The 16,615-nt window shown below is 49.2% G+C and overlaps 1 protein-coding gene across 1 annotated transcript in view; it reads right to left on the minus strand.

The window, feature by feature from the left end:
* The window catches only part of LOC140715544 (histone deacetylase 6-like), a 63,067-nt gene that overhangs the window by 46,037 nt on the left and 415 nt on the right, over positions 1 to 16,615 (minus strand). Inside the window, exons 2-3 of the mRNA XM_073027899.1 lie at positions 8,427 to 8,502; positions 3,138 to 3,369 (exon numbers count right to left, since the gene is read on the minus strand). Coding sequence (XP_072884000.1) covers positions 3,138 to 3,369; positions 8,427 to 8,502 — 308 coding nt within the window. The remainder of the gene's footprint in view (positions 1 to 3,137; positions 3,370 to 8,426; positions 8,503 to 16,615) is intronic.

A 16,615-nucleotide genomic window follows, 5' to 3' on the forward strand; every position in this document is an offset into this window, starting at 1 on the left:
GGAGTTTACAGAGAATAGGGTGCGAAAATTTTTTAAAAGTGCACCATCCAGTGAGCGGCAGTTCCAATGGGCGAAAACGCCTTGAACTGCCACTCATTGCATTTATTTTCACACCATTCTCTATAAACTACAGAGATTGTTCATGAAAATCGCAGGAGATTGAATTTCAGTCGCTGCTGAGCAGCAGAGGAAACCCCCGTAGAAATGAAAGACAGACTTTCAGTGTGACTGCAGGGCTGTCAGAATGCTCAGCTACGATACTGCATCATCTGGGGCTTTCGGGTCTGTGTACGAGCCTGTTGTGTGGGACTGATCAAACACACTCTGAAAGCCAGACAGGGACCACAAGAAGACTTTGAGCGGGGCAAATTGGAGATCGGAAGCCTGAGAAGGTGTAGCTGACTCAGGGTCGCTGATGGAGCAGAAAAGACAGCGACTCGCGACAGTTTGGTGCTTTGATTGGCGAGAATAAATTAAAGTAAGCCAGGGGTAAGTGGAGTGGCCGCTGTCAGAATGGAGAGAGTCTAGAGTGGGGTATTTGAGGCTTTAACTCATCGAGGTTTCAGCGGAGAGACGTTTTAGTGAGAGAAGGCAAAAGCAGTAGGTGGAGTATTTTTCCTCCCCAACAGCCCCCCCACCCCCCAGCTTATGGGTTTTCCTATTTTATACTTGCTCAGTTAGAACAGTAGAAATGCCAGGGAGGATAGTGGAATGCTCCTCTTGCAGGATGTGGGAAGGCAGGGAAACCTCTGGTGTCCCCAACTACACCCTCGAGGTGCATCCTCGAGCTTGCAACAATCCTCCTTAAGGAGCTAGTACTGGAACTGGATAAACTCCTAATCATTTGGAAGGCTGGGGGGGGGGGGGTGGGGGTGATACAGCATGTAGAGAGGTCATTGCACCCAAGGTGCATTACGCAGGAAACTGGATGACAGTCAGGCTGGGGAAGGGGGTTAAAGAGCCAGTGCAGAGTGGCCATACTATTTTGGATGCTGTTGGGGGAGGGGGCAATGGGTGACCTAGCAGAGGAAAGTCACAGCGGTCAGATATCTGGCACTGAGTCTGGCTCTGTGACTCCGAAGGATTGGTGGGGGGCAGAAGATACAACCTGTGGTGAGCAGGGATTTGTTAGCTAGGAGAACGGAAAGGAGGTTCTGAGGACGAGGACGAGATTGCAGTGGGTGATTTTAACTTTTCAGCTATTGACTGGGACTCCCATACTGTAAAAGGACCTAGAGGGGACAGAGTTTGTCAAGTGTGTTCAGGAAAGTTTCCTTCATCAATACGTAGCAGTCCCAACAACAATGCATGACGCTTGATCTGCTGTTAGGGAACGAGACAGGGCAGGTGACAGAAGTTTGTGTAGGGGAACACTTTGCACCCAGTGATCACGAAGCCATTAATTTCAAAGTAAATATGCAAAAGGATTAGGTTGAGATTCTAAATTGGGGAAAGGGCAATTTTGATGGTATCAGAAATGATCTGGCAAGTGTGGATTTGGCCAGACTGCTTTCTGGCAAAAGCGAACTTAGTAAGTGGGAGGCCTTCAAAAGTGAGATTTTGAGAGTACAAAGTTTGTATGTGCCTGTCAGACTAAAAGGTAAAGGTAACAGGAGTAGGGAACCTTGGCTTTCAAGAAGCCCTGGTTACAAAGAAGAAGGGTCTACACAGCAGGTATAAGAGGTCGGAACAAATACGCAGCTTACGGAGCACAAGAAATGCCAGAGAGCACTTCAGAAAGAAATCAGGAGGGATAGAAGAAGACATGAGGTTGTCCTAGCAGACAAGCTGAAGGAGAATCCTGAGAGATTCAACAGATATGTTAAGACCAAAAGGATTGCAAGGGACGCTGACGAACCCCTCACTGTAACACCAACAAACCCCTCACCACTCACTGTGACACCAACACACCCCACACCTCTCACTGTAACACCGACACACCCCACACCCCTCACTGTGACACTGACACACCCAACCCACACCCCTCATTGTAACACCGATACACCCCGCACCAACAGATCCTACACCTGGGTCTGGAGTTTGACCCAGTGTGTGTCTCAGACCTCTGGAAGTTTAATTCTCCACTCAGAAACAACTTCCTTCCTCCACTATCAGCTCCCTGCACGGTACATGAACCAATGAACACCACCTCACCACCATTTAACACCATTCAATTATTTTTTAACGTAGAGCATTTTATTATACCAGCACCGTCCACTGCTACAAAACAACAAATATCACAACACAAGTCAGCAAAAGTAAAGCTGATGCCGAAGTTGGCCGAGCCAGCCCACAGGATTTAGCACAGACTCTCCGGCACCTCAGTACTGAATATTTTAGCTTTTTTGGCATTTCAGATACATCTCCCTTTGCGAAAACCAGAAACGTGCAGGCGGTGGTAAGTGACATCGCTGAGTTAACACTGCCCGTCTGTCCCCCTGACAACAGCCATGGCTGTCAGCACGAGGTGCTTGAATTCCATCACATCACAGTTATTGCCCGCCACATCCATACCCTGGCCATCTATATTATTCCTGTTTACCAGCATGTGGCCTCGCTGATTAAAGCTGATTTTAATACCCCAACTGATGTTTGCTATCCCCCTTGTCTCAAACACCACCTTCATCCCTCTCTGCACTCTTTCATTTCTCCACATCACCCCCCTCCCTCACTATATTCCCCGTTCCTGGTCATCTGGGAGTTCCAGCTCCGGTCCCAGCCAACTTTGTGGGAGTGTGCCCCATTGCAGAGGCGATTTACCCATGAGTGAATTCTCACCCCACTGAGACTGGAACATCTCCCCTCCCAACTGACCTTCTCCCTCGCCATCCCTTTCCTGCTCTCCCTCCCTCATGACCTGTCAGCCTCCCAAATTCTCTCTCCTTCACTCCTAAGTTCCCTCACTCTCGATCCCTTTCTCCTCAATCATTTGTCTGGCTATCCATCCTGTACCTCCTCATTCATCCCTCCCTCCCTCACTTATTCCCTCTCCCTCATTCAACCTTTCCCTACTTTCACCTCCCGCTGCCTCTCTCTCTCTCATCCATCATTCCTCCTACCTCACTCTCTTCCTGGTTCCCTTTTTGATGCCTCCCTCCCCTCATTCCCCCTCCGTCCCTCACCCCACCCCTCCTCACCGCTCCGATGCTGCCAGGAGCCGCTCAGCAGCACAGCGACGGTCCTCCCGCTGGCCCGCCCGCTGCAGCCCCGCGGTCTTTCCGAAGGTCCTCCCACTACACCGCCGCGGTCCTCCCAGTTGCCCGCCCGCTGCAGCCCCGCGGTCTTTCCGAAGGTCCTCCCACTACGCCGCCGCGGTCCTCCCAGTTGCCCGCCCGCTGCAGCCCCGCGGTCTTTCCGAAGGTCCTCCCACTACACCGCCGCAGTCCTCCCAATTACCCTGCCGCTGTCAGTGCCACGGTCTTCCGTAGGCCTACAGCGCCGCAAGCGCCACGGTCCTCCAATTGGCTCTTCCGCTACAGCGCCGTGGTCGGTCGGCCCAGGGATTGAGAGTAAAGTGGGGCGGTGGGGGGAACTGAGAGTGGGATGAAGTTGGTGCCTCAGACAAAACAGGGGGCGAGCATCAGTGCGGAACAGTTGAGCGGTAGTAAGCGCGCGGTCCTCCCACGACAGCGCCCCAGCCCTCCCGACGGTCTTCCCTCGGGTGTGTCTCGGGCCAACCGCTGGACCTCCCACTCTAGCGCCCCCACCAAAGTACCGCAGCTCCCAACACAACCTCGGTGGCTCCTCCTAGAGGTTCCTGAGAGGATCACAGGCAGAGACAGGAAGGGCTGTAGGGGAAGGAGTGGGTCACAGAGACCGGGGTGGAAGGGGATGATAGAAACAGAGAGGGGTGCAGGGGAGGGAGGGAGTATGTCACAGATAGTGTGGGGTGTAGGGGAAGGAAGGGGTCATGAAAGTTGTAAAGGGTGTAGGATAGGGAGGGCATCACAGAGATGGGGAGAGGTGTAGGGGAAGGAGGGTATCACTGAGATAGGGAGGGGGTCACGGAGGTGGGGAGGGGTGTAGGACAGGGAAGGTGTCACGGAGACAGGGAAGGAGGGGGGTTAGGGTTTTGCATTGAGGTAGACAGTGAGACACCCGTTGTCACTCTCAAAAATTCACAGCCCCATTCTGTCCGGACTCCGTGGGATCAAAGAACAGTGTGTAGCTACAGCTTCCAAAGTAACACACACACACACAAAGTGCTGGAGGAACTCAGCAGGTCAGGCAGCATCTATGGAGGGCAATAAACAGCTAACGTTTCGGGCCGAGACCCTTCAGCAAAACTCAGCCTAAAACATCAACTGTTTATTCCCCTCCATAGATGCTGCCTGGCCTGCTGAGTTCCTCCAGCACTTTGTGTGTGCCATTCAAGATTTCCAGCATCTGCAGAATCCCTTGTGATTACTGATTGACGCCATGTGGCCTTCTAGCCCCTCTAGATATTGGAATTCGAGGATAAAGTGATGCAAGGTACTTTCCAGATGCATGCAAGAGCTTTGATTTAAAAAGTTATTCCAGTTTTCTTTTATAAATAATTGTCATTATTTAATAACAACTATTATTATCATCGTCAAACCACCTCCAAACACATCTACATGGAGCACTGCCACGGGAAAGCAGCATTCATCATGAGGGACCCCCACCACCCAGGCCATGCCCTCTTCTCGTTGCTACAATCGGGAAGGAGTTACGGGAGCCTGAGGTCCCACACCACCATGTTCAGGAACGGTTATTACCCCTCAACCATCAGGCTCCTGAACTAGCATGGGTAACTTCACTCACCCCAACCCTGAACTGATTGCGCAACCTAGAGATTCACTAAACAACTTCCTTATTTATTAATTACTTGCTTTCTTAACATTTGCGCAGTTTAGCATATTGGTTGTTTGCCAGGCTTTATGGGCCGTTTTTCGTCGATTCTATGGTTTTTCTTTCTGCTGCTGCGAATGCCCACAAGAAAATGAATCTCTGGGTTGTATATGGTGGCATACGTGCACTCCGATCTTTGAAGAGCGTTTAGAGCAACGCGAGCTCTGCACATGGCTGGACGCAGGGCAGTCAAAACTTCAGTGAAAGGGGATACTCCATCAGCAGAGCGGTTGTGTTCCCGTCTCCGGAGACCAGGGTTCAGCTCCAACTTCCACCACGGGTGTCCATCTGTTTGAAGTCTGCACATTCTCCAAGAAAGAGATAGAGGCAGAATTAGGCCATTTGAGCCATCGAGTCTGCTCTCCCATTCCACCACGGCTGATTCATTATCCCTCTCAAACCCAATCTCCTGCCTTCTCCCCATAACCTTTCATGTCTTTACTAATCAAGAACCTATCGACCTCCTTTTTAAATATACCCAATAACTTAGCCTGCACGGCCGTCTGTGTCAATGAATTCCAGAGATTCACCACCCTCTGGCTGAAGAAATTCGGAATGTTGACTCTTCATCCCTCTCCGTAGATGCTGCCTGACCTGCCGAGTTCCCCCAGAGTTTTTGTGTGTCACTCTGGATTTGGAGCATCCGCAGAATTTCGTGTCCTCCTCATCTCCGTCCTAAAGAGATAACTTGGCCTCCACGACCTTCTGTGGCAATGAATTCCACAGATCCATCACCCTCTGGGTAAAGAAATTCCTCCTCATCTCTGTTCCACACGGCCGTCACTCTATTCTGAGGCTGTGCCCTCTGGTCCACCACGGGAAACATTCTCCCCACATCCATTCTACCGAGGCCTTTCAGTATTCTAAAGGTTACAATGAGATCCCTCCTCATTCTACTAAACTTCAGCAAGTACAGGCCCAGAGCCATCCTCATATTCCTCTTACATTAACCCTTTCATTCCTGGGATTGTTCTATTGAAAGGTCTTTGGACCCTCTCCGATGCCGGCTTATCCTTGCTTAGACAAGTGGCTCAGATCAGCTCACAGCAGTCCAAGTGCAGTCTAACTGATATAAAACATCAGCATTGGAAACATCCTCTCCACATCTGCTCTATCTAGGGCTTTAATAGGTTTCAACGACATTCTACAGGGGTTGCATTGAGAGCATCCTGAGCAGCTGCATCACCGCCTGGTTCGAAAATTGCACCATCTCGGATCGCAAGACCCTGCAGCGGATAGTGAGGGCAGCTGAGAAGATCAGCGGGGTCTCTCTTCCCGCCATTACAGACATTTATACTACACGCTGTATCCACAAAGCAAACAGCATTGTGAAGGACCCTACGCACCCCTCAAACAAACTCTTCTCCCTCCTGCCATCCGGCAAAAGGCACCGAAGCATTCGGGCTCTCACGACCAGACTGTGTAACAGTTTCTTCCCCCAAGCTATCAGACTCCTCAATACCCAGAGTCTAGACTGACATCTACATCATTTATTATTATATTGAAATTTGTCTTCTACTGTGCCTATTGTCTTGTTTATTAATTAATTATTGTGCTGCCCTGCACTGTTTTGTGCACTTTATGTAGTCCTGTGTGGGTCTGTAATCTCGTGTAGTTTTGTGTTGTTTTATGTAGCACCAGGGTCCTGGAGGAACGTTGTTTCATTTTTACTGTGCACTGTACCAGCAGTTTATGGTCGAAATGACAATAAAAAGCGAATTGACTTGACTTGACATCATCCCCCCCATTTCACCCACCCATTCTTCTAAACTCTGTTTCTCCCTGATGCTCCTGTTCCCTTCCTCGTCCCAAGGAATGCGAAGTGGATTAATCCCCCACTGCAGTGTGTATGGGTGAGGGGGAGGATCTGGAGGGTGTGGGGATTTAACGGGAATAAGTGGAGGACAGAGTATGGGTGGTGGGGGGGGTGGGATTGGCGGATCTGAAGGCCGCGAGAGTTAGTAGTAAAATACGTTTTGGTCCGTTCTGACCCCCAACCCTCCCACCCCAGGTACCCCTCTCACCCACACACTGGAGGGGGGGGGGTGGTGAATGATCATTAACATAATCTGAGATGTGAGCACGCTGAAAACAGTAAAGGTCGCCTCTCTCTGCATTTCAAAGAAGCTGCCATCTTGGTGGCCACTGAGAGGATGTTACTGGTCTGCTGCTGCTGTAGCCACCGTCTTCAAGGTTCGACCTGTTCAGAGACGTTCTTCCTCACACCACTGTTATAACGCGTGGTTATTTGACGTACTATCACCTTCCTGACAGCTTGAACCAGTCTGGCCATTCTCCTCTGGCCTCTCTCATTAACCAGGCGTTTTCACCCACAGAACTGATGCTCATTGGGTGCTTTTTTGTTTTTCCCACCATTCTCTGTAAACCCTAGAGCAAGGTTTCCTAGCCTGGGGCCCGTTTTCCCCTGGTTAGAGGTCCATGGCATAAGAAAGATTGGGAACCCCTGCCCTAGAGACCTTTGTGCGCGAAAATCCTAGGAGATCGGCAGCTTCTGAGATACTCAAACCACCCCATCTGGCACCAACAATCATTCCACGATCAAAGTCACTTAGATCACATTTCCTCCCTATTCTGAAGTTTGGTCTGAACAACAACTGAACCTCTTGACCATGTCTGCATGCTTTTATGCATTCAGTTGCTGCCACGTGATTGGCTGATTGGATATTTGCATTAATGACGAGTACCTAATAAAGTGGCCACTAGCTGTATACTGGGCCTCCCCAGTTTACCACAGTGCCCCTCTCCTGAGGGCCTTTCATGACCTGAGCTGTTGGTGAATCCAAAGCGATAGTTAAACAACAGCTTCAGCCAACCACAGGGCCACGTTTGGTGTTTGGAGTGCACCCATGTCTTTGTAGCAGGTGAGAGGGAGGAGGTTTCAAGGAAATCTGAGGGGATTTAAAGTTGGGTTGATTGCTTAATTATCGTCACACGTACCGAGACACAGTGAAAAGCGTTAAGCACCACTCACAAAATGCTGGAGGAACTCAGCAGGCCAGGCAGCATCGATGGAAAAGAGTAAATAGTCGACATTTTGGGCTGAGAGCCTTGTTCAGGACTGAGAAGGAAGGGGGAAGATGTCGGAATAAAAAGGCGGGGGGGGGGGAAGCTGGAAGGTGATGGGGAAGCCAGGTGGGGGGGGAAAGGTTAAGGCTGGAGAGGAAGGAATCTGATCAGAGAGGAGAGTGGACCATAGGAGAAAGGGAAGGAGGAGTGATAGGCAGGTAAGATGAGGTCAAAGTTCAGAGTGGGGACTAGAGGATGGGGTGGGAAACTGTTGACCAGAGGGAGAAATCGATGCCCATGCCATCAGGTTGGAGGGTCCCCAGATGGAATATACGGTGTTGCTCCTCCACCCTGAGAGTGGCCTCATCTGGGCACAAGAGTAGGTCATCGACTGACACGTCAGAATGGGAATGGGAGTCGGAGTTAAAATGTTTGGCCACCAGGAGGACCCGCTGGTGCGGAGGTGCTCGACGAAGCTGTTCCCCAGTTTACGCCGGGTCTCACCAGTGGGGAGGAGGCCGCCTCACCTGGAAGGACTGAATGGAGGTGACGAAGGAGTTGTTTTGCCCTCTGTTCATACCGATCAGATCATTACACAGTGCACTGAGGCAGAACAAGGGAAAGCAATGACAGAACGCAGAACAGAGTGTCACAGTCACAAAGAGAGTGCAGTGCAGGTAGACAATGAGGTGCAAGGTCGTAACGAGGTTGATCGGGAGATCAAGAGCCCATTTTATCATCCCCTTCGTTAATCTGAGAACAGCCAGGTAGAAGCTGGCCCTGATCCTGGTGGGACGTGCTTTCAGGCTGTTGTATCTCCTATCCGATGGGAGAGGGAAAGGAACTGAAGGTGGAATCTGATAGGAGAGGACAGGGAACTGGGGGATAAAGGGAAGGAGGCGAGGCGCAGAGCCGGAGAGGGGAAAGTGTAGGCGATCGGCAGATCGAGAGGGTGGGGAGGGGAAAGAGGAGGGGTGATGGGCAGAGGCTTGTCATTGAGGGAGTGGGAAGTGGGCCTTCGTCCCTCTCTCTGGAAATGGATGATTTCAAGTTAGCATTCATTTCAAGAGGGCTAGAATATAAAATGAAGGACATAACGCTGAGGTTTTATGAGGCGTTGTTCAGACAACCCTTGGGAGAACTGTGAGCAGTTTTGGGGCATTGGAGGGACCATGAGAGACAGGAGCTGAGTTAGGCTGTTGGCCAGTCCGGTCTGCTCCATTATTTCACCATGGCTGATCCATCTTTCCTCTGAACCCCATTCTCCTGCCTCTCCGCAGCCTTTCACACCCTGACTAGTCAAAAACCCACCACGTCTGCCTTAAATACACCCAATGACTCGGCCTCCACGGTCGTCTGTGGCAACGAATTCCACAGATTCACCACCCTCTGGTTAAAGAGACAGACAGGAGATCACACACCTGACCCATTCACTGATGGAACCAGGTCAGGAAACTCACTACCTAACCCTTAATTAATCAAAGCTTTATTGCCTCTGCACAATCGACAAGGTAACTATGTTGACCAACAACTTAAAACATGAATTCTGTTCCCTTTGTGCCAATATTCATTCCAAGCACTCTTCCCATTTATAACACCAAAAAAGATCATCCATTGACCAAATCGATCGACCCTTCTTCTCCCAGCCCCTGGCATGGGGGTTCTTCCTTGCAATGGTTAGTCTCCAAAGTTATCGCTACCTTGTATTTGAAGCTTTTATATTCATTCCTTACCAGTTCAAATGTTGCATTTCAGTGTTTCTGGCCAAGGGTCATCGTACTGACCTACAAAGACTTCTTCTTTGCTTTTGTCCAAGTCAGCATCCATTTATTGCCCTCTTCTGCAAGTGACATCTGGTAATTTATGGTTCTTTGTTTTAAATCAGTTATCAAACCAGTATCCCACTCAAATCACATGGTCCCCACATTTACAAACATGCGTGTAATATCTAACAAAAGAATAACTCGGAAATAACTGTTTATTTGGAAATGATCTCTCGTCCAGCAGACTACCTGGAGCATTAGTGCGTCTTCTTCAAAAAAACCGAAAGCCAAGCAACTCCAGTTCACAAAATGGCAGATGCAGAGCAGCTTCACAAAATGGCAGCCTCCATTGCTTCGACCTCCTGGCGAGAGCAAGGGACAGTTGGTTTGTCTGCTTCCACTGTCCTTGACCCACTTGAGTTCGACATTTTTGTCCATTTTTTTTTTCCTCCGTAGCCGGCAGACAGCGGAGGAAAAGGGTGAGCAGCTTCAGGTTCCTGGGCGTCAACATCTCAGACGTTCCATGCTGGGCCCACACTGATGCAGTCATGACCGAGGCACAACACCAGCCTTGGTTTGTTCGGAATTTGAGGAGGTCGGATTAGTCACTGAAGAGTCTTGCAGGTTTCTACAGATGTACAGTGGAGACCTTTCTGACTGATGGCATCACACAGGCTTTACAGAATCACATAAGCCCTGCAGAGCATTGTAGGCCAAAGGCCAGAAGTACGTGTCACAGCTACGGTCCTTTTTCAGGATTTGTCAATTACTATAACCGGTTCCTGCCAAACCTGGGTGCTAGGCTCTACCTTGAACTCAATACTACGGACTGGGAAGAAATGGCAGTGGACAAAGCAGTGTGAGCTGGCTTTCTAAAAGGAGAAAGGAAATGGTGACGTCAGACACGTTCTCGCACGTTATGATCCTCATCGTCTGGTGGAACTCGCCTGTGACCTACGTTATGGTACAGGTCACGTCATGAGTGATGGAACTGAACGCCCCGGAGCCTTTCCATCTCGTCCCTTCACTGCCGCAGAGAAAACTTACGCACAATTGAAAGAGAGGCCTTGAGTCTGGTCTGGGCTGTAAAACGTTTCACCCAATACTTGTACAAGACAGAGTTCTTCCTCATTACTGATCATCAACCACTAGTGGCCATTTTCAATCCACTGACAGCAGCCGCACGGATGCGGAAATGGGCTGTTTCTTCTGTTACGTACCCCGTAACTGGGTCACTTACCAGCAAAGATAGAGAGGTCCGTTGAAGTCTGATGGTACTATTTTTAACAGTATTTATTGATAAAAATACACAAAATAATATCAATGCAAACATACAGATAATATACGTCGTCAATACTAAATCTAAAAGCGCGGGTATAATAATAATCAATAAGAAATAGCTCTATCGTTGTCTAGGGGATAATGTATTGTCCGATGGAAATATAAAAGTCACTTTAGTTCAGTCAAGCTGTAGGCTGTAGCCTTTTTGGTTGGAGGGAAAGACGGAGGTTTAACTTGCCCATTCCTTTTATGATGTCAATCCTTCGAGAGTCGTTGGGGGACTGATTTCCCCTTCAAGGTTGGCTAAAGCTGTGCTTCCGTGGCAAGACCCACCAATTCCGAGGCAAATGGAAAAGGACGCACGTGGGCTGGTTCCACTGGCTTTCGCTGTTACGCTGTTACAGGAGTTCTAGCATTTCTTCTGGTGCGTCTAAAGGGGCTGTTCTTCAGACCCTCTTTTATCCTGACTCACAGGGTCTCAGATGTCAATCAGGGTGGGGATGATGCAATCCCTCCACCAACCTCCCCCTCGGTTCATTGCCTGGGGGCTTCGATGCATCGTACAGGATTCAATACACAAGTCCGTCTCCAAGAGACAATAGCCGTTATCAATGGTTCCGCCTTTCGGAGGCCAGGGCACATTCCAAACTCTTTGTGGATTCTGCATGTCTTTCTCTCATTTCCTGGGTCTCCTGACTCGAATTAATAGCGATCCTGCCATTCTCAAAAAGGAGGGGGCCACGGGCGTAACACTTGGAGGACACGAGAATGGATGCAGGAGGGCGACTGATCATGGAAATGCTGACGGATTGTCCTGTTTACCTGCGGAAAACGAAATGCCTGAAAAATTTATGAAAAGACTCTCCTCTTGATATATTCGAGTCTCCCTTATCACAGCAGGGGAACCACCAAAAGCTCCCCACAGTCTCAGGTCTGGGTGGCCACCCAAGCTGTCTGAACTGCACAGCAGAAACTCCCGTTCCCCCATACTTCTCACTATCTCAAATCACTATCTCAAAAAGCATTAATAATAGCTTTTAAAAAGACTTAAGAACTTTTTAAAAGCTATTATTAATGCTTTTTGAGATAGTGATTTAGATGCATATCATATTTTTTACTGAGTTAAGTATTGTATGTAATTAGTTTTGCTACAACAAGTGTATGGGACATTGGAAAAAAGTTGAATTTCCCCATGGGGATGAATAAAGTATCTATCTATCTATCTATCTATCTACTTACCCGCACAGGATGAAGTTGCCCTTGACAGGAGCTGCCTTATGTGGGGATTGAGAGCTGTTGTACCATCCAAGCTGAGAGCTGTATGCCTGACTTCTAGATGTGGACCAAAGTGAAAGCGTTGACTCGAGGCCTGGGACAGATCAGCAGATCGAGCAGCCTGCCACGCACTGTCCGAGATGCCAACACGTCCAGAAGAAAGGTACTCGGAGCTGTCAGAACCACTTCCTGCAGCCCCACAGTCAACTCCGACGACCGCCACGGAGGAGGCTCCGGAACCTGCGATTGTTTCACAGCCACGAGTCTCACCTGCCAACAGAGCGACTGCACCCCTCCCCCAAATTATTAGGAAAGACGTTATCCCACAAGAGTAAGAGATCCTCCACAGCGATGAAATCTTTAGGCTTGAATGTGACAATTTAGAATTTACTATGCTGCGGATGACAGAATCCATGGCTTCGTGGCCAAATTTGTGGACGATGCAAAGATAGGTGGAGGGGCAGGTAGTGTTGAGGAAGCAGGGAGGCTACAGAAGGACTTGGACGGATTAGGAGAATGGGCAAAGGAGTGGCCCTGGTCAGGAAGTGTCTGGTCATGTACTTTGGTAAACCCTCACCATACCAGACGGTGATGCAGCCTGTCAGGATGCTCTCCACGGTTCATCTGTAGAAGTTTTTGAGTGTCTTAGGTGACAAGCCAAATCTCAAATTCTTAATGAAGTATAGCCGCTGTCTTGCCTTCTTTATAATTGCATCAATATGTTGGGACCAGGTCCTCAGAGATCTTTTTTTTTGTAATTTTTTTTTTAAATTGAAGTTCATCATCAAGCATTTGAAATTGCTCACTCTCTCCACTTCTGATCCCTCTATGAGGATTGGTGTGTGTTCCCTCTTCTTATCCTTCCTGAAGTCCACAATCATTTCCTTGGTCTTGCTGACATTGAGTGCAAGGTTGTAGCTGCGACACCACTCAACCAGCTGGTCTATCTTGCTCCTGTACGCCCTCTCATCTCATTCTGACATTCTGCCAACCATGGTTGTTTGATCGGTAAATTTATAGATGGCATTTGAGCTGTGGTGATGAGCAGCTCCATCCCTCGAAGCAGAGGCGAACAGCAGGGTGGCCAAAGCCGCAGGTCTCACGGCCAGTCTGAACAAGAGCGCGTGGAACAACGGACAGCGGACAAAGAAGACTAAGCTCCGTGTGTGGCAGGCGTATGTGCTCAGGGCACTCCTCTACGCCAGTGAGGCTTGGATGCCATACATCAGCCAAGAGAAGAGGCTAAACTCGTTCCACCTACGCTGCCTTAGGCACATTTCCTGGCAGGACAGAACGACCAACACGGAGGTTCCACTGCGGGCTGACACCTCCAGCATCTCCACACTGCTCAGCCACAGACGCCTCAGATGGTTGGGCCGTGTCAAACGGATGGACCGGGGTCACATTCCCAAGGACGTGCTGCGTGGTGAGCTGAGTGAGGGTCACCGCCCGCGAGGAAGACCACGCCTCCGCTACAGAGTCAGAACCAGGTTTATTATCACCGGCATGTGACGTGAAATTTGTTAACTTAGCAGCAGCAGTTCAATGCAATACATAAAATAGAAGAAAAAAACAAAATGAAATAATAATAAATAAATAAATAACAGCATACGCATATTGAATAGATTTAAAATGGTGCAAAAAACAGAAATATATGTTTTCTAAAAAGTGGGGTAGTCCAAGGGTTCAATGTCCATTTAGGAATTGGAAGAAGCTGTTCCTGAATCGCTGAGTGTGTGCCTTCAGGCTTCTGTACCTCCTTCCTGATGGGAACAGTGAGAAAAGGGCATGCCCTGGGTGCTTGTGGTGAACTAGATATACCTGTCTGACTGCTCCTGTGGCTCCTCCCACAGACCCTGCTGACTGCTCCTGTGGCTCCTCCCACAGACCCCTGTATAAAGGCGACTGTGGTCTGCTGCTCTCCCTCATTCTCCAGGATGTAGTGTTGTTCATTCTTCCAGTCAATAAAAGCCGATATCTCACTTCCTACGTCTCAGCGTGAGTTATTGATGGTGCATCAATGCTGGAGGATCCTTAATAATGGACGCTGCCTTTCCAAGACGCCGCTCCCTGAAGATGTCCTGGGTACTTTGTAGGCTGGTGCCCAAGATGGAGCTGAGTGGATTTACAACCTTCTGCAGCTTCTTTCGGTCCTGTGCAGTAGCCCCTCCATACCAGACTGCGATGCCGCAGCCAGTCAGAATTCTCTCCACAGTACGCCCAGAGAAGTTTTTGAGTGTACTTGTTGACATTCCAAATCTCTTCAAACTCCTAATGAATGACATGAAGCTGGCCGGCATTCACCTCAACACGTGGGAGGAAATAGTTGAAGACCGGACGCAGTCAAAAGCGGTGTACGACGAGCTGAGATAGCAGGGACCAAAGTGCTCATCAACAAGGGAGCCAGAGCACCTTTCTCCTGCACCTGCAGCTGCCATGAAAGACACTGTCAAGCCCCAAGTCTAGACCCCTAAGACCCATCGGAAAAAATGTCACACCATCGTCTCTCCAAACGTACGAATACCGATGACGATTTGGGCTATGTCCAGCCGCACACTCATAGGCATGGAGAGAGAAGAGCAGAGAGCTTATACACACCCCTGAAGTGCACCAGTATTGACCATCAGCGTGGAGGAGATACTATTACCAATACTCACAGATTGTGGTCTTCCGGTTAGCACGTTGAGGATCCATTTGCAGAGGGAGGCACAGGGAGCCAGGTTCTGGAGCTTTTCGATCAGGACTGTGGGAATGATGGTGTTAAAAACGCTGAGCTCTAGTCAATGAACAGCACCCTGATGTAGGTGTTTGTATTGTCCAGGTGATCTAAGGCTGAGAAGAGCCATTGAGATTGCATCTGCCATAGACCTATTGTGGTGATGGGCAAATCGCAATGGGTCCAGGTCCTTTGCTGAGGCAGGAGTTCAGTCTAGTCATGACCAACACCTCAAAGCATTTCATCACCGTAGATGGGAGTGCTACTGGGCAGTAGGCAGCTCACACTACTCTTGTTGGGCACTGGTATAATTGTTGCCTTTTTGAAGCAGACGAGAGTTTGAAAAATGTCTTTGAATACTCCCACCAGTTGGTAGACACGGGTTTTCAGAACCTGACCACGTCAGGGCCTTCTGCCTTGTGAGGGTTCACCCTCCTAAAAGACAGCCTAACATTGGCCTCTGAGATGGAGGTCACAGGGTGACGAGGTGCAGCAGGGATCTTCACAGCTGTAGTTGTGTTCTCCCTTTCAAAGCGGGCATAGAAGGCGTTGAGTTCATCTGGTAGTGAAGCATCGCCGCCATTCATGCTATTGGGTTTTGCTTTGGAGGAAGTATTGTCTTGCAAACCCTGCCAGAGTTAATGTGCATACAATGTAACCTCCCACCTCACTCGAAATTGTCTCTTCACTCTTGAAATAGCCCTCCACAAGTCATACCTAGTTTTCTTGTACAGATCTGGGTTGCCACAGATCTAGCCCTCAGCAGACGATAAAGCTCCTGGTTCAATCATGGCTTTTGGTTTGGGAATGTAGGCACACACTCATCCACACAGGTTTTAATGAAGTCAGTAACAACTGCAGCATACTCATCCAGGTTTGAAGAATCTAAGAAAGGATGTGCTGACATTGGAGAGGGTTAAAAGGAGATTCAGGAAAATGATTCCGGGATTGAAAGGCTTGTCATATAAGGAGCGTTTGATGGCTCTGGGTCTCTACTCACTGGAGTTCAGAAGAAAGAGGGGGGACCTCATGAAACCTATTGAACGTTGAAAGGCCTCGATGGAGTGGATGTGGAGAGGGTGTTTCCTTTGGAGGGGATGCCTAAGACGAGGGACACAGCCTCAGAATAGAGGGGCCTCCTTTTAAGACGGAGGTGATGAGGAATTTCTTTAGCCCGAGTGGGGAGAATCTGTAGAATTTGTTGTCACGGGCAGCTGTGGAGGCCAAGTCACTGGGTTTACTTAAGGCAGTGGCTGATAGATGGTCAGGGTGGGAAAGGTTACGGGGAGTGGGGCCGAGGGGGAAAATGGATCAGTCATGATGGAATGGCGGAGTAGTCTCGACGGGCCAAATGGCCTAACTGTGCTCCTACATCTTATGGTGTAAGTACGTGAATGGCAGACATTGTGGTGCTACCCTTCATGCTCACTAAAAGTAACAAGTATTTACCCTTGGTCCTGAAATTATCTTCCGATTAGCTTTGGAGTCACAGAACACAACATTCCTCACTATTCCTCTTTTGCGGAAGTTACTTATCGTAGCTTATAGTAATTTTTTGATGTCTCACACTGCACCACTGCCACCGAAACAACAAATTTCGTGCCACGTCCTTGGTAATAAAACTGATTCTGCTTTATCTGGTAACTCTACGTCTGTGCACTATCCTGCTCACGCAGTACAG

The sequence above is a fragment of the Hemitrygon akajei genome, chromosome 24, assembly GCF_048418815.1.
Source record: "Hemitrygon akajei chromosome 24, sHemAka1.3, whole genome shotgun sequence".
Classification (NCBI taxonomy): Eukaryota; Metazoa; Chordata; class Chondrichthyes; order Myliobatiformes; family Dasyatidae; genus Hemitrygon; species Hemitrygon akajei.